General features: G+C 44.3%; 1 protein-coding gene across 2 annotated transcripts in view; it reads right to left on the bottom strand.

Moving 5' to 3' along the window:
- SLC7A10 (solute carrier family 7 member 10) overlaps positions 1-10366 on the bottom strand; it is a 40983-nt gene extending 30617 nt beyond the window's left edge. For both annotated transcript variants that reach the window (XM_058033919.1, XM_058033920.1), the window contains exon 1: positions 10268-10366. In XM_058033919.1, coding sequence (XP_057889902.1) covers positions 10268-10361 — 94 coding nt within the window. In that variant the 5' untranslated portion in view covers positions 10362-10366. The remainder of the gene's footprint in view (positions 1-10267) is intronic.
- Positions 10367-26399: the final 16033 nt, after the last annotated feature.

The following is a 26399-nucleotide window of genomic DNA, read 5'->3' as shown; positions in this document are numbered from 1 at the left end:
AAGAAATGGCTTAATTGCAACAAGATCTACTAGCAGGAGTACAAAAAATGTGATTTGTCAGCTTTTTTGTCAGCTTTTTTAAAATTACAAATATTTTAATTCTATCACACACATGGAAATCCCTTTCAAGCTAAAAGCTAGGCATGTGAGGACAGCACCACAATCAAACACTTCTTTATTTTTTAAAATACTGATTCAGCTATTTTTAAATTTACTTGAGTCAAAGTACAGTGTTTGCAAGCTTAACAAGCTTGGATACTCTCTGCTCTTTTGTACTAACTAAGGCTATTACTATTTTCAAGACTCTTATAAAAAGAATTCATTATCTATGTTTCCAAAATGTATGGTTTTTCAAGTTTTCAGACTGCATTTAAAAGTATTAGAAAAAAGAAACCTGTATTTATGGAGAGCTAGAATGACATTTCTGATACAGTTTCTTAACCCTTTCAGGATATAAGAACTGAGTTGGTTTAAATTAGTGATAAAACAAGGCTTAGAACCCCAGATAGCAAAGAATAAGTCTGCTATCAAAACAGGACAAAATTTGGGCAGAGAAAAAAATAAGCCATGGGGAAATCAAAATGAAATATAGTCTGAGGTGACCTCCCTTAAAACAAACAAGTAAATTCTGTCCTATTAAGCTCTCAGGAGAGCTGCTAAAGAATTTTGAAATAATCCAGACAAGGAACTCAACCCCACATTTTCATTCTTGTCAGTCCTTTTCTTGCAACTCCCTAAGAAAAAATGATCCCTTGTGTGTTTTGTCCAAAAGGGTGAATTTTTATTGTATAAAAGCACACACTTTAAAGCTGTAAGTCCTCATTCCTTGGCAGTCATTAACTTCAGGTTTATGGAGAAACATATATTGATCCTTTCCAAGGCATCGGTAGGCAGGGAGGCAAAAAACTCTTGTGGATTCATCAGCCTTCTACATGGGACCAGGAGGAATCTCACAGCACAATACTATTAAAAACCTGGAATATCTGGCACCTGTTAATAGCTTTTTCTGCTCCTCTCAGGATAGTTACATAATTTAACAGCAAAAAGATGGAAGACACAGGAACTGGGAGACCAGCCAAGCAAGGATGTTTTTTCTTGTCACAGGTGTAGCTTATAATGTCATTTATGTGTACACAAGTGCAATGGCCTTTCACAAAACTCCTTGTGTTACAGAGAAGGTGTTTCAATATTCAGACTTCAGCTTTTGTCTTCCACTGTCTGGATGCATCTCTGTAAGAGAGCACCTTTTACACTGACTGCTCCTCCCTGGATTTTCTAACCCAGAGTTAATGTACAATAATTGACATGCCTGTGTGTTGATCAGTCTTACATGTGAATTCATAATTTTGTGGTGGGCAGCCTTGTGACTTTCATTGCCACAGATCACATTAATATTGTGGATTTTACCTTTCTGACCCAGTGTATTCGACAGAGTGAGTTTCTTCCTTGTTTTCTCCTGGATGTAAATAAGGCCCTTATGTTGTTCAGACATCATTTTTTGTGGTATACTATTTTAAGATGTTTGGCCTGATCTAGATTAAGCAGCTTCATATAACTGATGAAAGAGCTATTGTTTTTCACAGCAGAAAAACTGCCACTCATCCAGATCACTGACCTATTTCTTGGAGTTAGAGGTAACCTTTCTGAAGTTTTACTGCTTTTAAATGGGATGTTTTACACTATTGATATTTTGGTCCCATATCTGAAGTGTGATTACGCCATTATTTAAGGATCAGATATAAAAGAATTCAACTTGATTTTCAGATGCCAAAAGATTTTAGTTTTCTGTAAGTTTTGGTACTATTCTAAAGAAAGTGTTCAATGAATCAGAGCAATTCAGCTCCAGGGGTTATTCCATTACTCAACGATACAGAAATTCCTCAGGCCTAAACATCACCACTATAGCCCTCACCACTTTCCTTGCTATGGGATCCAGTGGAATTTGTCTCTATTGCCTGAAAGGGATGATGAACCATGTCTAGAAGGAACAATTTAAACAGCTCACCCTAACACTACACTGGTTTGTGCGTTACCCTGCAATCAGAAAACCAGCACCTGCGAGTTCCTGAGGATGGGAACAGTCTGTAGACAATCACTCTTCAAATCTTGCTTTTCACTTTGACTTGCAAAGGCCAGGGCCAGAAGAAAACATTAGGAGAATAAACTAATACTGCATAAAGAGATTTTGTGGAGGCTGACATGAATAAATGTATTTAATACTACACATATCTTTTCTCTGCAGGACAACAGAGCTTGCATATTCTCTATGCTCTCTCACTGTACAGAGAGGGCTACAAGCATTTTAAAAGGAATTAGGGTGTTGAGATTCTCAGTCAATGCTGGATTGCTGGCTCCCTGCTCCTTGCCATGGAACATCTGCTAAAGAACTCTTTGGGAGAGTTCTGGGTTTTTAAGGACCAGCAGAATAACACAACACTGTTAGGATGTTTTATATTTGGGACACTTCAGTACTGACAAATGCCTTCTCATTTTATCATGCTGCAATCAAGATGACAAAAAAGTGTGGCAGCTAGTAGAAACTCCCCCCACAGCACAACAAAAACCAGGGTCTCAAAAGGAAAAGTTTGGCACATGAAAAGCTGCAAAGAAAAAAAAAAAGCTAAACCTCCACCAAACCATTTCTGCTTGTTGTGAGCCTGCCAAAGCAGAGCAGACTTTCTCAACAGAAAAGGCCACATTATGCTAGAAGGAAATGAGCTGCAAGGCACAGGAAAAGGGAACACGAGTGGAGATTTATGGCAGTGCTGAAAGCAGGCACTGTACTGCCAGATCAGGAGTGAGACACTTACCAAAGGATGCTACCTTTTTTAGTTCATCTGTCAAGGAAGGAGTTGCTGTTGTATCTGAACTCCTGGCACTCACTGCAGAGCTCATTCTTCAGCCTTGTGATCAGAGTCACTCTGTCTCAATCAGAATTTTCTACTTTTTTTAGAAGGTAAGAAGGTAAAAACCCCCCAAAACTAGCAAAACTCACCCAAACTAAATCCATTCAAACCAAAACCATCAGTCAATGAATGCTTGATAGCTAATGACTTGGAAACAGAATTGTGTGGCAGTCATTGCAGAAAAATACAAATTCAGCTTTTTTTTCCCCTTCATATTGAACATGAGGGACTTCACAGGCTGAATTCTCCTTGATATAGACTGCAGCAGAAAGGCACATCTGTGGACAAATAAAACCCTTTTCTTTCTCCAGAAATATTCAGTAAAAAAAATTATAAAGTTTTAGGGCTCTTTCCTCCCTTCCCCCCAGGAATTTCTAATTACAGCTCCTTTTTAGACTTCCTCTGTAAGTCAGTTTACTCTCAGAGGTAAGCTGCAGAATCTCCCTGAATTTTGACCAACTTTAATTTGAACTTTGCCATGGTTTTTACTTTCAAGTGAAACTGCAGCTTGTTTTCAGCTCCCTAAACTCAAGTGAAAGGCTACTCTAAACAATTCTGATGGAGAAGTGTAGGTTGGAACAGTCTTGAAGAACATGGGAATATGTAAAATATCATGCCATAAATGTAACTTGCATTTTGGTTGGGCATCTGCTGCACCAAGGGAAATGCAGGTTGGAAAAAGTTTTTACAGAAAGGGTGATAAAGTTCTGGAATGTTCTGCCTGGGGAGGTGGTGGAGTCCCCATCCCCGGGTGTGTTTAACAAAGCCTGGATGTGGGGGCCAGGGTTCAGCTGTTGGGGCTGGGTGGGACTCGATGATCTTGAAGGTCTCTTCCAACCCAGTGATTCTGTGACTCTGTGATCTCCAGCTTTCCTTTCTTCCAGCTACAGGATCCAATCTTTCTCAGCAGTATGAACCTTTTTTCCTGTTGGGTACCATACCAAATTATGGACACCAATCAGCTTAAATGTACACATGGAATGGGGACATGTAATTTTCAGTAGTTTTGAATTTAAGCCTAAGCCTCTGGGCTATATGGGAAAAAATCATTCACAAGTCCCTCAAAAGTGTCTTTGTGGTTTCTCACTAGTAAGGAATCTGTGCCATTTATCTCAACAAAGATTGACTGCTGACTTTACTAAACCATAATTTGCATTTATGAGAGGACAAGACACTGAATTACAGTCCAGAGCTCAATCCTGAACCATTGCCCTGAAAAAAAACCCCAGTTGTGCATTTGTAATTACTTTGTGTGTTCCATCAGTAAGTGCCATGTGGAACTAAATGCTCAAATATTAGTTAGCAAGGTGTGTAACAGATAAGGAAGGCTGACTCCTTTCTAAAGTGTTTAGAAACATTTTTTTTTTTTGAGAGAGAGAAGCACTGAAGTGTAATCTGTATTACTCTCACAAGTCACCAAACAAAAGTGTGTCCTGAAACTTCAGTTAGCTATAAAAGTGAAATGCTCTCACACGGATCCAGAGAGTGAGAAAATTCTTGCTGCAACAACACTGTTTTCTGTGACTCCGGGCAGGATCACAGAAATCAGGAAAAATCATCCAGTAATGTGGGTGGTGGCTCTCTGCTTTTTTTCCATACATCTTTCTTTCTGCTGCAGTTCTGTAACTTGGGTACTGCTCCAGTGAAGTCCATTGGGTCTGACTAGAAACGATCTCCTAATGATTTGAAATGTTACTTGATTAACAGATGGATCTGATTCAATGACCAAGCCCAGCCCACTTGAGCAATGGTGGCACGTGAAACATGACCAGAGAGGACACAGCAAGCACTGTGCATTAACACCTATCCATTTCCACTTGAAAAAGAGGAATATGAAAGCAATTCCCAGTTCCACGTGTTCTCTCTCTCCAGTGTTAAGCTAGCAGCTTGCTGAATCCTGTTTCTGCCAACAAAGACTGTCTGTGGGGTTTTAAGGGATGTCAGAATGGCAGGGGCACAGCAGTAAGGAGACAGCTAATTGACACACAGGAAGGCTGGCAAATGGCTTTTTGTTACTGACAAGGAGGAAAATCACATTGGGGTGCAGCCCTGGGAAGTGATATTTATGCAAATAAAAACTTCTGTGCACATGCATATGCAATTATTTGTACATAAGACAGGCAGATATAATTACAATTATAATTATAATTACAACCAAGGCAACTCAGTTGTTCTCCTGATGGATCACCATGATGTGGGCAGTAAATTGCAGTACAGGCCAGGACAACTCTGCCTAAGGAGGCATCTCTGATGGAAGGAGGTTTCTGAGCTTGTGGGCATTCTGCTGAGACATTCACTGGGTGGCTGACTGAGGGGGATGACAGCAAGCCTGTGCTGTCATCTGGGCACTTGGACAAATAAATGCCAGAAAGTTACTTTCAGAACTAGCAAAAATTGAACATATTGCTCACTGAACACAGTTTTGTTGCTATCACTGGGCCTGAATCAGGAACCAGTTTATAAGGGATCTTACATCAAATTCATGTGTGAGCAGAGTAAGTACCACAAGCATTTTTTAAGCAATGCCAAGTCAGCTGATGCAGATAACTTGCCTGCCTGTGCTCAGCAAAATAAGATGTATTTAGTTTTAGCTGAAATATTTCATTGTAGTTGAATTTGTAAGTCTTCTAGTCAGTCTCATATAACCTGATATTAAATCATTCATGAGTATACAACAGGTTTCATCATAATGCTAGTATGACCCTATGGCTACTTTCATGCAGTTTTACCACCACATAAATAAAGCTTTTAAGAGATGTTTAACTGTTTGTTTTATATAATGTTACTTGATCTGTATTAAACAGTTAAACAACCCTTTTTACATGTGTTATAGATACAATTTGTGTATACAGTTAAACATTTCTAGTATATGAATGGTGAATTTTGTTGTTCAGACCCAAAGAACCAGGCTGCTTTAAGACATTAATCAGCCTGCACTTTCTAGTTCTTGTAACTTTCTAAAGAACAATGGAATGTGGTAGAAATTACATCAAGTCATGGAACTTTTTACTTAGCTTTTTATCTGCACAGGCAAGACTCCAAGGGAGGCACTGTATAGCTAAGATGCCTGTGTTCAAAGAAAATACACATAAAAAAATCTTAATTACATATACAGTCCTATGAAAGCATGTGCATGAAATAACTGTTCAGTTAAATACAGCATTGATTTCTGTGCCTGCCAAATAAATCTAGTGTGGCTTTCAAACAATGATATACTATCTCTATGTTATTATCTAGGACATAATAACACATGTATGTCACTACTTTTTAAGCTGTATCCCTTCATTTAAGTAGTGGCAAGATTGATTTGCAGTGCATGTGAGTGCATTAGATTATTTGTTTTCACTGTACATAACCAATTTTGAGACAGAGCAGTTTGGGTGTTTCTACAGCCTGTCTCAGGCACTTTCCAAAAGTGCTCTTTCTGTGACAGAGATGAACTGCCAGAAAGATTTGTTACTGCTACTAAACACTGTTCAGTTTTACAGTCATTGACTACCAGTCTCTATTTGGAGTTAAAGGGTTTTGTATTCAGTACCTTTATTTACATCAGGATACTCAGAAGAGCTGGCTTCTGCCTCAGTGTGAAATGAACTTTGGAAATAGCCTTCTTCTCTGATCAGGCTTGTTTGTAAACAAGTTTAAAAATATAAATGAAGTAATGAAAGACAGATTTATGTTGTGCAAAAGTTAGGCTGCTGAGAGAGATCAGGAGACTGTTCTATGGGGTGGATATAGGAAGGATGTAGTCCTAATTTGATGTAGTTTATTATGGGGGTTTTTTTCTGCATAGTTTTTGTTATGAACTGATATTTCTTATGGCAAAACCTTTCAAAGCTCTATAAAAGGAGGATAAAAATTTGAAAGCGTAAGTTTTGTGAGTGCATTAAGACAGCATAGCAATTTATTGTGTTGATAAATACCTCAGTTGTGAAAGTAGTAAGAAAATTGCCCAACAATTCAAAACATGTCAGGAAGATTGAAAAGTAAGACCTGTTTTCCAGGGAATTAGCACAGGGCATGGTGACTTCAGCACAGCTGGCAGGGTGCAGGCTGTCTGTGCCCTCCCTGCTCCCTGAAGCAGACTGTGCCCTGTACCACAGGGCAGGCTGAGCCCCCTGAGCTCAGCAGCCATGGATGTTTAACCTGAGCTACCCACAGAGGCTGCAACTCTGATGGAGGACTGCTGACAGACTGCAAATTCTACAGACTGCATCCTGCCATTATTGAAACATTCTCAAATACAGCGTGCTCCCACCCCCAAACCTTCTCCTTCACTCCATGTCACTGCTGATTCCTCCCCAGCACTGACTCCCCAGCTCTGCAACTCATACAATACCTTATTTCAAACATGCAGAATTAGTGTATAGAAGGCAACCACAAACTTATTAATAATGTATTTATAAGCTCATATTTACAGTATTTTTCAAATACTCCCTCATGTTTCCTCTTCATAATTACCAGAAGATTATAGTTCTCTATATCCATCCTGCAGCTGATTAGAATTGTAGAACAGTCAGCTAAACCAGAACATTTGGTGTAATGCTGGCAGATCACAGCATCAAATTTCTATTTGATAATATTAAAATATGCTCATACATTTTCTGTACCTGCAAGAACATTTAAAGAAAAATAAGAAAGCATAATCCTTATGTCCATACAGAGCAAGACGAGTTTTTTTCACAAGTGATTTCTGGTTTTCTTGGTGTTCTCAGTATGACTTTGCTGCGGGATGCATTAGAATCTGATGTCTAAACCCTTGAAATGGGTTTCCCTCCTCCACTCCAAACCAGGAAATCCAGTATGATGGCTGACATAAAAGTCCTGGTCTGTCCTTTGGTCTGTTCCACAGGCTCTGACACACTGACTGCATCTGTTCTTTCCATGCTATTCAATCACTTGGAAATAAATCTTCCCCCTGTGTTAAATTCTATCAAACAGAAAATTTGTGAGTTACCTGGTTGCCGAATATCAACTTAGATGAACTAGTTTATTTTTTGTATAAAGGAGCCTTAAAAAAGATTTCATTTAGTTAACTCCACTAAAGGCTTGCAAGCCTATCTGATGTAATTTCGTGTCCTCTGATTTGAGGTTGTCATGTTTTATGCAGTGGCACCTACAAAGCCAGACTATTCCTACTACATACCACTTTGTTACAGAAGTCTGTGATACGTGATGTAACTTCATGCATCTGCACACAAACAAATCAAACTAAAAAATAGGATCCTATGGTTGTGTTTCAAATGTCTTCTATGAAAATATGGGGAAATTGGCAGAAGAATTTTCAGGCTTTATGTGGCAAAGCAGATAACCTTCTCTAACACTTAGACCACTTGAGAGTACTACAGTTTGTCAAAAATGTCAGTGCATTTCCTTGCTCAAATGTCCCTGATTAGATGAGAAGCTGTTTCACAAGATTTATTTTGGACAGGCATGACATATATGAATTCTGCTTGCAGGATATTGCAAATAAGGTTGATGAAAGGTTGACTGGGAGAGAAGGGTAGCAGTCTCAAGGTACCATTCTGTCATACCTAATAAATGACAGAGATGCCATAAATCTTCCCTATGGCCAATAGCAACTCGGGGAATTCCTAACCCTGGAAGTGCCTTACCTACAGCAAAGTGCAGCACTCAAAACTTCACTCTAGCACAAGGTCATCTGAGCTCCACTGAGATCCAGAACCGAGATTTCCCCCTCAATTATGCTGAGGGACTCAAAATAAAGGTAGCTTTGGATATGTAGAACACAAAAACTGCAGATACAGATTTTATTTTTTCACTGTGGGAATGGACTGAAATATTTTCCTTTCTTATAACAGCCTTGCTCAGAATGATCCTGTTCAATGGTACTGAAGTTTTTTTTTTTTTTTTTTTTTTTTTTTTTGCAAGACCATATCCACCTACATTGCATATAGAGGCATACATGACTAAGAGCACAAAATTTCAGTAGGGCACTATGATCACCTATAGGAAGCATGCAGTGAAATAATCTTCCTGAAGCTTGGTGTCATCAATCACAGAGACACATGGGGGTGTCCAGGCAGTTCTGCCTCTGAGCCGAGCCATTCCCATGGATGTGGCAGGTCCTGCTGTGCCCGCTGTTCCCTCCCTGTGCTGCCGTGCACCTTGACACGGCTGTCACTGCCAGCCTTGTCCCCGGGTCCTGGTGACAGAACGCAGGGTCTTCCTGCGGGGTTTGGAGGCTGACTGCCTTAGTACAGGCTGCTTTTATTGCCCTGGGCGAATCTTCCTTGCTCTCACATCCTCAGCAGTGATGGAGCACACGGAGGGACAGAGCTGCCCCTGTTTCCCAGTTTTGATCTGTTACGGGAGCAGCAGCTCAGCCCCGCTGCTGACCGCTGTGCCGGCGATGGCTGCTGGGGACAGCACCTCTGCTAGCCACGGCTGCGGGGGACAGCACCGCTGGCTGCTGCGGACAGCACCGCTGTGCCAGCCACGGCTGCTGCGGGGGACAGCACCTCTGCTAGCCACGGCTGCTGCGGGACAGCACCTCTGCCAGCCACGGCTGCCGGGGACAGCACCGCTGTGCCAGCCACGGCTGCTGGGGACAGCACCTCTGCTAGCCACGGCTGCTGGGGACAGCACCTCTGCTAGCCACGGCTGCTGCGGGACAGCACCTCTGCCAGCCACGGCTGCCGGGGACAGCACCGCTGGCTGCTGGGGACAGCACCTCTGCTAGCCACGGCTGCTGGGGACAGCACCTCTGCCAGCCACGGCTGCTGGGGACAGCACCGCTGGCTGCTGGGGACAGCACCTCTGCCAGCCACGGCTGCTGCGGGGGACAGCACCGCTGTGCCAGCCACGGCTGCTGGGGACAGCACCTCTGCCAGCCACGGCTGCTGCGGGGGACAGCACCGCTGTGCCAGCCACGGCTGCTGCGGGGGACAGCACCGCTGCCAGCTGGCGCTGCCGCCACCGCGGCTCCGGGACAGCCCGGCGCTGCCTTCCGAGAGCCCGCGCTGCCACCTGCACTTTGCAGAGCCCGATCTCAAACAGACGAATCAACCTGGTTTAGCCTGATAAGCGAGCGCCGCAGAAGCCTCAGCAGCTCACCGGGCATCAGGACAGACTTTAGGACACCTCGCGATTTGGAGCTCGCTGAACGGCTGGGCAGAGGGGGCTCACTCTGGCCGGCCCCTCGGCACGCACCGGGTGTCAGCCCCTCGCCGCCCATCCCGCCGCGGGCCGAGCCGCACGGAGCAGCGGCGCGCTGTCCCCGGCCGGTGCCGCGCACCTGCCCGCGGAGCCGCGCATCGCCTGTCCCCGCGCCGGCCGGCGCCGAGCCCCGCCGCAGAGGCAGCACAGCCCAGTGTCAGGGCTGTCAGCGGTGCCCTTACCGATGATGATGGCACAGGCGCTCACCAGCCCGATCTCCTTCTTCAGCGCCACCCGCTCGGGGCCGCCGGGCAAGCGCTGCTCCCCGCCGGCCATCGCTGCCCGCGCTGCTCTGCCCCGCGGCCCCGCGCGCATGCGCCGCCCCTCGGGCCAGAGCCGGGGGGGCCGCGCCGGACGGGGCCGGACGGGCCGTGGGACCCCTGAGGGTGGCGGTGCCTGAGGGCTGCGGTCACTCGGGGCGCGGCCGCTCTCCGCTCCTGCCAGTGCGTTCCCGAGGGGCCGCGGGGACAGCAGAGCCAGCGCTGTGCGGCGAGGGCTCAACGCCGAGCGCTGCGCTCGGACATTGGGCGTGTCGGGCAGCGGGTCCTGCCCGGCGCCACGAGCCAGCCTGGCGCCGTGCCCGGGCCCCCTGGCAGAGCCGCCCCGAGCGGGCTCCGGGGCCACCGCCTCCTCTTGGGCTGTTAGTTGAGGTGGTGCGATAACCTAGAGAATAAACGTTTTATTGCTTGTCATCGGTACTGCCAGAGTTAAAACCAAGACGGCAATGCCCGAGATTGGCTGGTTTCCGTACTTTTTAACTTAAGTTTCTCCGCTCTTTCTTCCCACGTTGTTTGACACTTCTGAAGGGCTCTCGCACCGGCTCCCCCGCACCCGCGGGGCTAAGAGGCTGCGGGGGCTCTGTCCGGGGCTCTGTCCCGCACAGCCCCGCGGGGCTGAGGGGCTGCCATGGCTGTCTCCCGTGTCCCCCACATCCCCGCGGGGCTGAGGGGCTGCCATGGCTGTCTCCCGTGTCCCCCACATCCCTGCGGGGCGGAGGGGCTGCCATGGCTCCCTCCCGTGTCCCCCAAATCCCCGCGGGGCTGAGGGGCTGCCATGGCTCCCTCCCGTGTCCCGCACAGCCCTGAGGGGCTGAGGGGCTGCCATGGCTCCCTCCCGTGTCCCGCACAGCCCCGCGGGGCTGAGGGGCTGCCATGGCTCCCTCCCGTGTCCCGCACAGCCCCGCGGGGCTGCCACGGCTCCCTCCCGTGTCCCCCACTGCTACTAGGGGCTGAGGGGCTGCCATGGCTCCCTCCCGTGTCCCCGACATCCCCGCGGGGCTGAGGGGCTGCCATGGCTCCCTCCCGTGTCCCCCACTGCCACTAGGGGCTGAGGGGCTGCCATGGCTCCCTCCCGTGTCCCGCACAGCCCTGAGGGGCTGAGGGGCTGCCATGGCTCCCTCCCGTGTCCCCGACATCCCCGCGGGGCTGAGGGGCTGCCATGGCTCCCTCCCGTGTCCCCCACTGCCACTAGGGGCTGAGGGGCTGCCATGGCTCCCTCCCGTGTCCCGCACAGCCCTGAGGGGCTGCCATGGCTCCCTCTCGTGTCCCCCACATCCCTGCGGGGCTGAGGGGCTGCCATGGCTCCCTCCCGTGTCCCGCACAGCCCCGCGGGGCTGCCATGGCTCCCTCCCGTGTCCCGCACAGCCCTGAGGGGCTGCCATGGCTCCCTCCCGTGTCCCGCACAGCCCTCAGGGGCTGAGGGGCTGCCATGGCTCCCTCCCGTGTCCCCCACATCCCTGCGGGGCTGAGAGGCTGCCATGGCTCCCTCCCGTGTCCCGCACAGCCCCGCGGGTCTCGCCGGGCCGGCAGCGGCTGCTGACGAGCTACAGCTGGGGGTATCTGCCGGGGAACATAAGGAAAGAAATGTTTTCTTTCTTCACACAGGGGATGGAGCTTAAATGTTGGGATCTGCGTTTGGCAAATCTTTGCTCTGTGAACAAACTGCCTTCACAAGAATATCAGTGAATGAAGTCTGCTCTCACGCGATATCAAAAAGCTAAATCGTAGCTTGGACACCTGGGCTCTTCCCTCAAGTTATAACAGCCAAGCGTTTATTGATGGGAATGCCCAGGTCGTTACTTGTTTCTAAGATGACACCGTGTTTATACGGTGTTTATAAGATGAAGATACCTTCCTGAGGCCATTTCTGTGTTCAGAGAAGACCCCCGTGTAGGTGACCTATTCTGAAAGTGCACAGGTTAGAAACATGTCCTAGGAAGATTTTGTGGTAACTGACAACGTGCACCAGTGTGACAAACAACCAGTGCAAACTGGCGAGGTTGTGGCAGGGTGGGACAGGCAATGTCTGGTTTTTCACCCCAGTGAAGGAAGTTGGGAGGTTTCTGTGGTGACACCAATCTGATTTTCTTTGTCTTCACAATGAAAACTATGACAACTGGTAAGCCTTTTGAGAAAATCCGTGGATTATTCTTAGAAAGCTGATAATTGTAAGTGGTTTTACTTTATACTGCTGCTTTATTCTCCTCCTTTTATAGAAAGGCTTACAGATTTTCAGAGGCTGAGGCTTGTTTCCTAAGCTGATCTACTGCTCTGTTTCTGAATGAAGTGCCTCACTAACCACTTCTAAAATGTCCTTTTTATTGAATGACTATGTGATTTTTATAAGAAAGTTTACAAGAAGAGTTACTTTCTGGACTATATAAACAGTACTACTGTTCTTCTTTTAAAGACCACAAAATACATATACAAAGACTGGAAACAAAGTTTCAGGTATTCAAAAGTAACCTGAAGTATTGGGTGTTTCTTTTAGCTGCCCTAATCGATTGCTTCATAGCCTTCTTTCTTAGTAAGCCATGTATATTTTAGTAGGTACTTCTGAAAGTCTCTACATGCTTGGCTTATATAGACAAAATAATGTATTTTGGAAAAGTTTTCTATGATAGTCTATTTCTTTTGTAAAAGCTAACAAAAATTAGTTTGAACATCGTTTAAAAAATACAAAAGTCAAGAAATATGTGAATGAATGGTGTTTCTAACTCTACTGAGTTTCAAGAACCTAATGAAATTTAGGCCTAATTAACCTTTACAGAAAACCCACACAATCTGTTAAATGAATGACACTTAGGAAGGATAACACTGCACTTGTTTTCTCTGGCTGTGGTAAAAGTGTTGGTTTGCTCCGAAGTTTGTGTGATAGAAATCCCAGTCAGCCCTCTTCTACTGATTAGTGAGCAACAGAGCCTGCTGGCCGTGGGATGATGGAAATGAATACTAGAGTTCAATTAACTCTAATAAACTTCAAATCAACTGATAAGTAGCTGTAGGATTTTTTAAAAAAATATTCTGGCCAGTTTATAGGGCTTTCCCAGGGAAAATGCTAAATATTTTTGTGCCTGTGTGTACTCTTCCTTGCTGATAGGAAATCACAGAATCACAGAAGTTCAAGACTGGAAGAGACCTGTAAGATCATCAAGTCCAGCCGATGTTCTAACTGTTCAACTAGATCATGGCAGCAAGTGCCACATCCAGTCTTTTTTTGAATTCTTCAAGGGATGATGACTCCACCACCTCACTGGGTAAATGATTGTTTTGTAATTGTTCTTCCTTACTGAAAGCCAAGAGGAATAACTAAGTGACTTTACCGATGTCACAGGTAATAAGAAGGAAAAACCTAACAGAAAGGTACCAGAAACCTCTCCTTAGGAGAGGCAGCCAACAAACCATTACAGCTGTGAAAAGCAGAGGAACCTTAAAGCATCTTGTCTTGCTATCCAGTTTCACCTCGGGTGCCTTTTGAACGAGGCTACAAGAGCTGGCACTGGAGACCCATGGGGTGAAATCTCAGCTTCATCCCAGTGAAACCTCTGGCAGCAAAAACATTAATGAGCTGCCACATCTCAGTGTAGCTTAGATGGCAGGATGTTGTCTATTACACCTTACAGCTTCAGCACCAATCCTGGTTTGTTTGATCCCTGAGGGCAGTGTTGTGCCCCTGCCTTTGTGTGGGGCTGCTCCCAGGAGGATTAGGCAGCTTTTGTGGCTGGGCAAGGTGTGCTTCCAGGGGCTTCTGACACAGCAGACCCAACACTCAGCTGCCTGCCTAAGGAGGGACCTTAAAAATGTCCATTTGAGAGGACTTTGCCCAGTCTTTGTATGTATTTTGTGGTCTTTAAAAGAAGAACAGTAGTACTGTTTATATAGTCCAAAAAGTAACTCTTCTTGTAAACTTTCTTATAAAAATCACATAGTCATCCAACAAAAGGACATTTTAGAAGTGGTTAGTGAGGCAGTTCATTCAGAAACAGAGCAGTAGGAAACAAGCCTCAGCCTCTGAAAATCAGTAAGCCTTTCTATAAAAGCAGCCGTAGAAGGTATACATTTACCTTTTTCTCAAGAAGATTAGCATTAATTTCACAGGTGCTGCTTTGTGGCATCTCTGCCAGCACATCCTGCCTAATGCAGTAGAACCCTGTGGGCAGTGTAGCCTGGTTGCTTGGTGGGCACGTGGGGCTCTGGGTGCAGCTGTGGGGTGATGAAGGAGGATGGTGGCTGTGCAGCAGCAGCACAGCCCCTTCCTGCCACGTGAGACTGATTTCATCTATGGATTAAAGGGCAAGGGGTGCAGCCAAGAAATCTGTGCTACTCACTTAATTTAGGATTGTAGTCCTGGACCACTGTAGAGAACTTAATTTTTCTCATTTGTCCCAGGACAAATTCTTTCCCTAAATCCACATAAAGAACACTGATTTACTGATTCTTTTCCCAGGGTGTGCATAATAATTTACTTTCCTTGTCAAAGTTTTAAGTGTTTTACTACTGGTGAAGGATTAAGCAGGTGGCTGTTTATGACCCAAGTTTTCAATATGCCCACATCCATAGCAGAACACTGGAGTGTAAAACAGCAGTGAGCCAGAGACCTGTTGGAAAAGACAGCAGTGACAAAGGTTGCCCACATTAACTGCCAAAAAACGCTCTTTCTTTATTTTCTTCCTATTTTTTTTTTCAGGCTGAGTGCCTGCCTGCTACACTGTGGTTTTTGCATGAGGGTGAAGAGAGGACTTTTCTCAGTTTGTGGTGGTGTTGGCTTATTTAGGTTGTGTATTTTGTCCTATTGTTAATATAGTTTCAAAATGAGCAAGTCAGAGGGCATGTAGGTTCTAATTAGTAGTTATCTGAGGCAACTCTTGGAGCAGAAAACTCATTTAAATTGTTTTGGATTTGAACATACTGTATCTACTTGAGTGACAAAACGTTAGAAAGCAAAAAAGCCAAAGTTCTTTGTGGGAAGGCAATTGCTGCATAGCAACTGCATAGAGAGGATGCAGTGAAGCTTGCATGTATTCTCCTTTGTTGCTATTTTTGTCCTTATTTTCTTTATGTTCTGAAATGTACAGAAATTCCTGAAGTTGTTGGAATGAGTTATTTCATTCATTGCTACTTATGCTCTAAAAAAAAAAAGAGAAGTAAATAATAGCAATTTGAGTTCTGTATTTTGGAAAGAAAAAAGGAAATTTAATATGCTATTTGTGAAGGGATGCTGTGACCGAGTTTTCAAATGAATGTGCTCTTTGATATATGGAAAGGAAGCAAGCTTAAAGAAATATAAAGATTCTCCATGATAGCAGTAGTTTTGCAGTCTCACTCCATTTTGTATCCATCTACACAAATTTCTTTTTTCCTAAAACCTTACAAAACTGAAACTTACAAGAGTTATTAAAACATAATTCAACTTTGAACCTAATGGGCTCCATGAACAGCAGCTGGGAAACAGTTATTTGGAAGAATGACGTGTTTGTTGTATATTGTTAAATAAAACAGCGGGCTGGTTGGCTTAGCAAAAGGAAATTTGGAGACTAATGGGATTGTAAAGCGTTTCTTAATTGCTAATAAACTTGTGAATAAGGTTTTCCATGTTGTGTCTGTGGAAGGCTCATACAGAATGTGGGAGACTGATCTCAGCTGTGCTCTGGATGTGCCTTGCACAAGTGCATGTTTGAGGGGTTAAGTTAGGATGTGCCACCCCTGCAGCTGCTTTGGGCCTTTGGGCTCCCACTGCAATGGGATTGCTGTTTCTCTGTGTTTCTGCACACTTCTGTAGCAGGGCAGAAGCTTGGGGAGAATTAGGATTAAACAAGAACACAAACAGGAGAAGGCCACCCCATTATTGGAAAGTGACATCAGTGGGAGGAGCTCCTAGGAAGCCTTTCCACTTTAATGGGATGAGTCCCAACATGTAACTCTAAATCAAGCCCAGGTGCAGGTGGATCAGTTACTTGTTGAAAGCATCCTACTCTCCATCATCTTTCTCTGTTGTGTTCAGTCTCTAAGACAAAGGTGGAAAACGGTGACCTTTGCATTTCTGGTACTGTTTTCTGTTGTACATCTGTTTCAGAAAGCTGTAGAAGAAGAAGGCCCATGAGTATGTGATTACTCTGTGCCTCCCCAGTGCCTGCTCAAGAAGGGTATGTAACTCCTGTGTGACTCCCCAGTACCCACACAAGAAGAGTGTGTGACTGCTGTGTGACTCCCCAATACCCACACAAGAAAATGAGGGATGTATGTTTGAAAAGGAAAAGCAGAATCTTTTTCTCTAACTCAGTAAAGTAGGAAAATGTCCAGAGTAGCTTTTACGGTGGGTAGCCACTCTTCTCTGTACTCAGGGCAGCAGGAGAGAGGTTCCCTCAACTGTGGGACTGTTCTGGCATTATGTTAAAGAGGCTCATGGAATCCCAGGCTGTGCTGAGTTGGAAGGGACTCCAAAGGGTCACTGAAGTCCAACTTGTGGCCTTGCACAGAACACCTCCAAGAACCCCACCCTGTGCCTGAGAGCAGTGTCCCAATGCTTGGACTCCAGCAGGCAATGGTGTACACCCTCTGAATTCTGCTGTGCGCTGCATTTGTTGGGCACTGGGAAGAGGCACAGGTAGGGCTGGCTGTTTGCACTGACTGATGCAATGGTTCCATGGCCCTCTGCAGGATCTGGGAACTTTAATTCTGCAATTTGGGAATCTCAGGACATTCTATAGGCACTGTCATTGTGCTTTGTTCTGCCCTAACAGGAATGTTGGTCTTATACACAGCAGGGGCTTGCCTGGTGTTGATAACTCCATAGCTTCTATAAAGGACAGTATTTTGACAAAGTGCAGAAAATTCAGGGCCAGCTGCTTCACATCATTTGAACAGCACACTTTTATCTGTAGATTCTGGTGACTGGAGTGTTTGCTGTCTTTTAGGTAGATAATTCATCAGGTATGAACTGCTAGATACTTAGATACCATTAGATACATAGATATCTGTGCAAAAATCTATTTCTAAATTTCCATCTACATGAAATGGGTCATTTAATGTTCAAATTCTATCATTCTACCCTCCCTTCAAAGACATTTCATGACAACTCATAAGTAGATGAGTGTAAGTAAATTATGTGTAGAGTTATTTGTGGGTTGTTGATGAATGAGGTTTCTGGAGGCAGAGTTATTGAAAGAACCTAGATTGAATTAAGCATTGCCTCATTTGCTGTGTTATGAGAGTATCTTGAAATGCAGGGTGAAAGGGAATGAAAGGATGATCAATTTCAGAATAAGCACTTGTTTTATGCATCTTTTTAAAGCTCTCTGATAACACTGTAGTATTTCAACATTTCACCACTATAAAAAGCAAAAAGAATGTCTCAAATCACTAATCTAAATTGTGCCTGTTGACTCAGGCATTTAGCTTGAGGTTCACTGGAAATTTTAAATATCCTTTACAGAAGGAAGAGACCCACCAAGTCCTTTCCCTCTTACCTATCCTGCCCTTCCCTGTCCTGCATGGGTATGGATGTTAGATCCTTTCTTTCTTCTTGCCCCACGTTTTCAGCTAAACATCAGCATCCTAACTTTACACCATTTCACCAGCCAGCTGAGATTGTCCTGAATTTTATCCCTCACTTCTGCATTTGGTGAACCCATGAATTTTTCGTCTCTGTTTTGTCACTCAAAGTGAATTATATTGGTCCATGGATAGATCCCAGGAGAATCACTCAGAAATTTCTTTCTGGCTTGCCAGTATATTTTGAATAATTAAATCAAGAGAGGCATTTTTTATTATTATTTTTTAAAAACTAGTTACACAGGTAATATCACAATTAAAACTTGGCTCTAATTTTATATCTTCTAGCTTATGAACATAACACATTTGGCAGAGTTAAAAGCTCTAGTTTGAAGGAAGCTAGTTCATCTCTGCCACTTCCTGTTTATCTGCTGAAAGAAGTTCCCCATCAGACACAAAAACCTCGACTCACATAAAGCCCTCTCTGAGAACTCTTGTCACAGAAGTGCACTAGATGGCACTCTGGATCTGTGTTTTACACTCAATGTGATCTCAATTGCCTCCTCTGATGATTCTTGGAAGTACTTACTTTTGAAGTTTGGCATCTAAGTTTAAGATTAAAATTACTGTAGCAGTAAAAGGCTTGTGTAAGTGGGTTTGGGTTCATGCTGTCATTTACTTCTCCTCCCTCCCCCCCAGTAATCCTTCAGCATCTATTTTTAAAGCACAATTTTATGTATGCCACTGAGGGGGTAATCCAGCCCTGTGAGGGCAGCTGGGCCATGTTCCAGTGCTGGCTGTGCACTCATGTATCCATGTTTGATGATGAAGAACCAAATTAAGAGGAGCAGAGGATGGGGATCATCCTGCCATGTGTTCTCCCAGTCTGAGTATGGCTCAGATATAATTTGAATGAAGGCATGAAGGTTGATGAGACCAGCCATTGCTACCATGATCCATAGGTTATCTATCTATCTATCTATCTATCTATCTATCTATCTATCTATCTATCTATCTATCTATCTATCTATCTATCTATCTATCTATCTATCTATCTATCTATCTATCTACCTATCTACCTATCTACCTATCTACCTATCTACCTACCTACCTACCTACCTACCTACCTACCTACCTACCTACCTACCTACCTACCTACCTATATATATATTTAGGTATTTCCAGGATCCACAGAAAAGGTGTAGTCTGTGCTAAAGACTTTATGTAACATTAGTTTTGCTAATGGCATCAGCTCTGGAATTGTGTTTCTGATTGTATCTAAGTTACCTGAAGCCATACCTACTGCTTCATTTCCAGCCTCATGTGAGTACAGCTTGGATCTATTGACTCTGCTCATGCTGGGTGCTCTGTGGGCTCCTACAATGGTTTGGGAAGTGGAGTGTGGGTTCTGCTTTCTGTGGGGCCCAAGGCATGGCTCTGTGGCTGTGCTGTGGGCCTGTGATGAAGGTGCTGGGGCAGGGCAGCTTTCTGCACGCAGGGGGCAACTCAGCTGCCAGAGGAAATCTCCAGACTGCTGCTTCAATGATTTACCACTGAGACATGATGGGTACACTGCTGTCTCCTGCCTTTTTGAATACTGTGTCCTGATAGTTGATTTTGTTAAGGTAAAGTCAGTGGTGCTTAACTTACCTTGTCTTGGCTTTGCCTTCAAAGGGCAATGCTTAGGATGCCAAGTTAACTTCACTCATCTAGGATTTTAGAGCTCCCTCTCAACTCTTCCTGACCTGTGAACACTCCTGAGTCTTCCAGGACAAAATAAAACAAGTTAGCTGAGCCACCTGACAGTGGTTTGAATGAACTTGTTTGATTTTGCCCTAGAACTGACTAGAAGTGCTTACACAGCCAGTTACTGGGACTCAGCTGTAGGATGTTAACAGCAGAGAAACAGAAAGGAACAGCTTTTTAAATGGCCTGTGAACTGTGTGCCCTGGGTGAGAGGCTTTGTATTAGCCTGTTCATTTCCCTGGCAGAGATAAGGTGTGTTTCTATGGCCTGTTCCACCTGAGGAGTTCAATAAAAAGCTGTCATGTCTCAGCTGTACCTTTCCTGCCAAGGTGTGCTCCTTACCTGTGCAGCACAGATGACATTCCTGTACCCAAGGTGTCCAGTGGTGTCACACAAAGTGCTTTACAGGGCTGCCTGTGTGGAGGCTCCATTGCAGAGCCTTGTTTTGCTGTGTACTTCAGAGAATGGGGAAGGCAGTTTGGCACACTAGGTTTTCTGAAATACAGAAATGCTTTTTATTCCCACTTCTCTTAATAAGCTGGTGCATCTATTGGATAATGGAATAGTAAGGAAATTATAACACTTTTTATCTGTACAACATTATAATTTCTGAGAAGAATAACAAAGTTAGAACATGTATCCCGCTCTTCACTTAATGTGAATATTAGTGAATTTGTGCACAAAGAACCACAAATAAAGTAGATTCCCCTGTTGTCCAAGAGCAAATCTGCCTGCAAGATGAAGAGTTGTCTTACAAACAGAAATCTATATTTGGTTTAAGTGATGTAAGAAAGGCTCCAAAAAGTGCTTTTTCCGAAAATACTTCATCATTAAATCTGCTTATCATCACCACTCTTGAACACCTGAGAACTGTGTGTGGTGCGGACTGCGGGTAGCTCGCCTTGAGGCTCATTAAAAGGAAGGCAAAACTGGTGCAGCATGTGGAGGGGAAAGTGAGGGGCAGAATCCCTGACCTTTCATGGCCTGAGGCCTCCGGGAGCCGATGCCGCCTGCCCGAGGATCCCCCCCGGTGCTGCAGCGCTGGCCCGGAGCGAGGAGCGAGCTGTGGAACCCCTGCTCCTGCTGCTGCTGCGGTGAGAGCAGCCCGGGGCTCGCTGCCGCCGTCTGGCACCGCTCCTGCCTCCCGGAGGACGGGCTGCCCATTCCAGAGATCGGAGACGGCAGATAAGACACTTCAAACAGAAAAAAAAATAAAAAAAAAAGGACAAAAATTTTCTCTGCTCCCCCATCCCTTCCCAGCAGCACCTATCCTATGCTTTTTAAAGTAACCTTGGCTTTTTCTAAACTTTTCTCTACTTTCTCTTTTTCTTTGCTTCCCTTACTGTTAAATAAAACATATTAATTTTTTGGCATCAACATTTAATCTCGTTTGGTTTTAATCTAGTTTATGGGAATATTTGGAACCTTCAAAGTTCTTTCTGGTTTATACATAGAGACTTAGCTTTCTTTGTTCCTCTGGGTTTAAGTCAGATCATAACAAGTGCATTGTACTTAGAGTTCACACATGTCCCCTCCAGTACTTACTTATTAAATGAGTTCACAGAAACTACACTGTAAACCTGCTGGAATAATTTTTATGAAATAATTTTCTCTGGTGAAGAGGGAAAACAGAGCTGCAAGGAAGTTAAAACCTGGGCTTGGCTTCCCCACTAATGACAAAGGCAGGCCCCAGAATTTGCTGAGACAGAGATGACAGGCTCTCGCAAGTACATTGGGTCATCCACCTACCCCTCCTTTCTGCTTGCTGCAGGGTACAGGTGCACTCAGACAAAAAGGACTGGGGCTGCTTTTGAGCTTTTTTGTTGCCTTTTTTTTGTTAACACATAAAGCAGAGCAGGAGTGAGATGTAGATAAAATGATACACCTGTTCAAGTGCACTAGCCCAGCACCACCAGACCTTTTTTCCCTCTCAGTGCTTGAAGAATATAGATTTCAAGAGTGCTGCAGCACTGCTGGTTTTCTGTCAGTTCTGGGGGGGCATTTTTAAATGTCAGCCTTGAGTGTGAGTGCTTCCCAGTAGGAACAATTTGTGTTTAAGGAAAAGCTACATGGGAGCAGGGATGCTGTGTGTAGGTCGGATTGCCTGTGAGCCCATTCACTCACTTCTGCTATGTGCACCAGCCCACACAACAGTGAATGACCCTCAGATACTGGTGCAAAATGTGATCCAGGTTCTTGCCTCTCTGGACTTGGTTGCCTACCTCTAAACCAGATGTTTCCATCCTGTGGCAATCTGCCTGGAGAGTTGTATATATTACATTATCCTTTGGTATTACCAGTGGTGGACCTTTTCAAGAGGAGGCACAGGATGCCTTTTCTTTGTGTTAGGCTTTGACAGCATCATTGCAGGGGAAGGGGATTTGCTGTGGAGTGCATCACCACACAAACATTTTTGATGATAGCATCAGATTTTTCTCCTTCTTGCCCTTTTCCTTTGGAAGAGGTTAGGCTCTGTGGCCTGATGAAATTCAGGAGGTGGGTGGGTGCAATGAGATTTTTTGGCTGCACTTCTCTGTAGAGTTACTGAGAGTGGAGAGGGCCCTCAGTCCAAATAGGGAGCAGCCTGAACAAATGCAAGTAGAATCAGAAGATTCTCCAAGGCAGGACATTTCTTCTTTCTGCAGCAACTCACCAACAGATAAGAAGATTATGTTGGAAGCAGCTGGGCTATTCTGTGTGTGTGTGTGCATTTGGATAGTGATCCTTCATGTGATCACATCAGTCTCATGGAAATATGCAGTTTTGGTTGGGTGTTGGTATTCACATGGAGCTGGTACAGAAGAGTAAGGAAGGGGAGTTTGTAAACTATGAAAGGTTCTGTCCCTAACAGAAAGGAGGGCCAGAATCTGGAGATCTTCCTTTACTGGTAATCTCACTGATCTGTCAAAGATTGCTGCTTTTTCACTGTAATTTCAGTGTCTTCTTTCTCCCTTTCTTCATTATTCTGCCTTTAGAATCCCTTTCTTGATACGCTGCTTATGTGCTTACATGCCTCCTGATCATCTTTCATACTCCTTTCAAACTTGGAAGATGTGGACAGACAGGCATACACATAGCATGACTGCAAAATATATAGTAGAATTCTTTGACATCTCTCCCATTTAGAGAAGAATTTTAAAAGTAGAATTCTTTAACATCTCTCCCATTTAGAGAAGAATTTTAAAAATAAGATTCTATGTTTTAATAATTCTACTAGTCCTCATACTTGTTATCCCATGCATATTTGCATGTTTAAAACACACTATAAATCAAATAGCAAAAAAAGTTTTCCTAGTGCAAACAGAAGGGGGAGATGTGGGATCTCAGCACCTCAGGACTGATGTGCAGAGTGACCGAGAACACCCTTGGGGGGCTCGGGAGTCCTAGAATGTTGCCAGAAGTGTCTGGTGGCAGGACTTTGATCCTACACAAGAGATGACACCTATATAAAGACTGAGAAGATTTCACTGTAGTGAATAGTAAAGAGATAAGTTAATTAAGGTGTAGAACACAAAGTTTAAGATTTCTGTACAGAAGAGTCTAAAGAAGTAAGATAGAAGAATTAGAGTGTGTCCTGTCCTTCTTCTTCTTCTTCTTAGCCTCCATCTTCTGTAGTAATAGTAGCACTTTAGAATTAGTCTTTACTAGAAGTGCACCAGTTAATAAAAGTAAAAAGTATTAAAAAAAAATCATAAATATTGTACACGTAACTTCGAGTATAAAGATAAGTGACCGCCCCAAGAGCTGCAAAAGTGTGCCCATAGCTGACTTACTGTACAGACCTCAGTTAAGCTAAAAGAAAATCTTTTAGATAAACAATTAATAAACACTGAGACCAAAGCAAAATCAGAAGTCTCTCCTCATCCTTTAAAGCGCCGAGCTGTCCAAGGCCACTCTGGGCCTTTCCAAGTCTTTGAAACAACCAAAAAACCGAGCAAGTGACATCCCTAAAGTATCTCCAAACATAAATCAGCCAGCAAAAAAAACAGAAAAGCAACAAGCATAAATCAACTATAAATCAACCTAAACCAACATAAATCAACCATAAAACAAAAAAGAAAAAAAAATAAAATCCGACAAGGAAGCTGCTGACAACTCAGACAAAATGGTGTTTTTCTATCTGGGCTGTTGGCCATTCAAACTGAGCTCACACCAGATCTTTGGGGCTTTGGGAAAGCCAGTGACAAGTCAAAGAATCCTGTTTAAATTTGTTGTAGCTGAATGCTGCACTTGCTTCTGAGGCTTGATCTATTCCTTTAATTCACCAACAACATCTCCTTCTTTCCACAGACAATTCCTAAGATGACCTCTTGAAGGAAAGCACAATTTTCTGCTGTGCTGGTGATTCTCAGTGGAGCAATCACAGGTGTGTGCAGAGGGCCAGAGCCAAGATGAACACCTGCATGCTTCACCTCCTTCTCTTTGGTTACCCAGCAGTGATGGCACCATGTGGTGCAGGATTGCAGGCTGCTCAGCTCCTAAAATCTAAGGGGCATGGTTCAACACTTTGCATGGTCTAAGAACCAACATGCATCTGGGTGTTCTTTCTGCTGTCTGGTGTTACATGCTACCAATATTTAACAACATCTAAAGGTTAGTGCCTTCATTTCTGCTAATTTCTAGTCACACTATTTTCTGTCTTCATATACATATCTCCTGTCTGCTCCTCCCAGTATACCCACCATGCCTTATGTGCATTTTATCTTACATGGACAAAGTATAAGTGGACCTGGCTAGAAGTTTTGTTTGACTAGAGGCTTCCTGTAAATGGCAACCAGAGGGCCTAGCCCACCCCTGTGGCACAAGCTTTTAAAGTCCCATTATTGCTCTGAATCACACCTTCATCTCCACACCCTGAGTCATATATTAAAATAAAACTGTGGGAAATAATAAAACCCAGTTGTATGAATGCATTTTTTATTATAAGAGTTCTTCTTTTTTTTTTTATTACTGCTTTGAGGCTAACTCATCATCTTTTGTTATGTTCATTACAAAAGGTTTTGCTCTAGTCCCTATTAACTCAAAGGGAAAGGAACAGAGTGCACAGACAGAACAGTTCCTTGCTGGCATCCATTCCCTTGTCCTCAGTATTCCTCAGTCCTCAGCTGCTCTACAAGAGCCTTCTGGGGCAGGCTGGGTTACAGGGAGGATTGACAGGGCAAGTTTGCAGAAGACAACTCAGAAGAGGGGGGCAGATCAAGTTCTCTTTAAGTCCCATATCTAGCTTCTGGCCTGTTTTTCCAGGTACACCTCATACAGGTCCTTTTTCAAGCAAACAAACAATTTTCAGCTTTGCCCCAGCAAAGTGAGAAGTTTTACTCAGTCACAAAGAGGTGGAAGATGAGATTGGAGGGGGGGAAGAAAAAGAAAGTAAAAGACAGAAGACTTGCTTATATTTACTAATTAGAAAAGTGGGTTGTTTCCATTTAAAAAGGAATATTCTACAAGACCATGTTTTTGTTAAGTATTAGGTCTCTGTAGATTGGGGAAATAGATGGAGCCCTTTTCTTTCTTGGACTTTCTAAATTAAAGTATTTGTATCTTGACTGAAGCTTGAGAAATTCCTGTTCATCTTCAATTTTATATTGTACTTGTTTATCACAGCAGTACCAGGACTCCTTGCTCAAAATACAGCACATAATCTGTGCCATTTTCTCTCACCCTAGGATGGAGCTGAATGTACAGAAACTGAGTCCTGACCCAATACCCCACTGGAGCTGGATATCATACCAAAATCATTTCTTTGTGCACCTCTGGCTATGATTTCCAACCTCCCCCCCATCCCCAACCCTCACCGCCTTTTCTTTTTTCCCTTCCCTTCCCTTCCCTTCCCTTCCCTTCCCTTCCCTTCCCTTCCCTTCCCTTCCCTTCCCTTCCCTTCCCTTCCCTTCCCTTCCCTTCCCTTCCCTTCCCTTCCCTTCCCTTCCCTTCCCTTCCCTTCCCTTCCCTTCCCTTCCCTTCCCTTCCCTTCCCTTCCCTTCCCTTCCCTTCCCTTCCCTTCCCTTCCCTTCCCTTCCCTTCCCTTCCCTTCCCTTCCCTTCCCTTCCCTTCCCTTCCCTTCCCTTCCCTTCCCTTCCCTTCCCTTCCCTTCCCAAAACTTCCCTTCCCAAAACTTCCCTTCCCAAAACTTCCCTTCCCAAAACTTCCCAAAACTTCCCAAAACTTCCCTTCCCTTCCCAAAACTTCCCAAAACTTCCCTTCCCTTCCCAAAACTTCACTTCCCTTCCCAAAACTTCCCTTCGCTTCCCAAAATTTCCCTTCCCAAAACTTCCCTTCCCAAAACTTCCCTCTCAGATAATAGCACAAGCCTTAGCCTGTGCTCTAGGAATAGTCTGATATTCGAGATTTGCCTCTGTTGCAGGACTTTCTGCCATTCCTGTCACACATTTATCCAGATCATCTTAATTTCTTTTGGCTTTTCAAAGAACAGTTCTTCAGAGACTGCAGCCTGAAGCTCTGATGCAGCAGGTGAGACAGGAGGTTCCTATTTGCTCTATGGGGAGAGGATGCTAAAATCCCTCATTACAGATTTGCTGTAGCTTTTTTCTTGAATTTTCTCATAGAGCCACTACTCAAAAAGGTATTTTTATGATGTAGGCTTCTGCTACTTTAAAATTCTGCTGCCACCAAACTTTCCATTCATAGAACACCCAACAATTCTCTGGTGGTGGTGGATGACTTCCCAGTAGATTTTTTATATACCTACTTCTGTCTGTTTCTGAACATGGATTAAATTATGCTCCATCATCAGAAATACATTAAATGTACCCTGAGAGACCATCCACAAATCATTTAAATA

Source organism: Melospiza georgiana, chromosome 14 (assembly GCF_028018845.1).
Source record: "Melospiza georgiana isolate bMelGeo1 chromosome 14, bMelGeo1.pri, whole genome shotgun sequence".
In the NCBI taxonomy this organism is placed as follows: Eukaryota; Metazoa; Chordata; class Aves; order Passeriformes; family Passerellidae; genus Melospiza; species Melospiza georgiana.
This window is presented reverse-complemented; position numbering and strand designations above follow the sequence as displayed.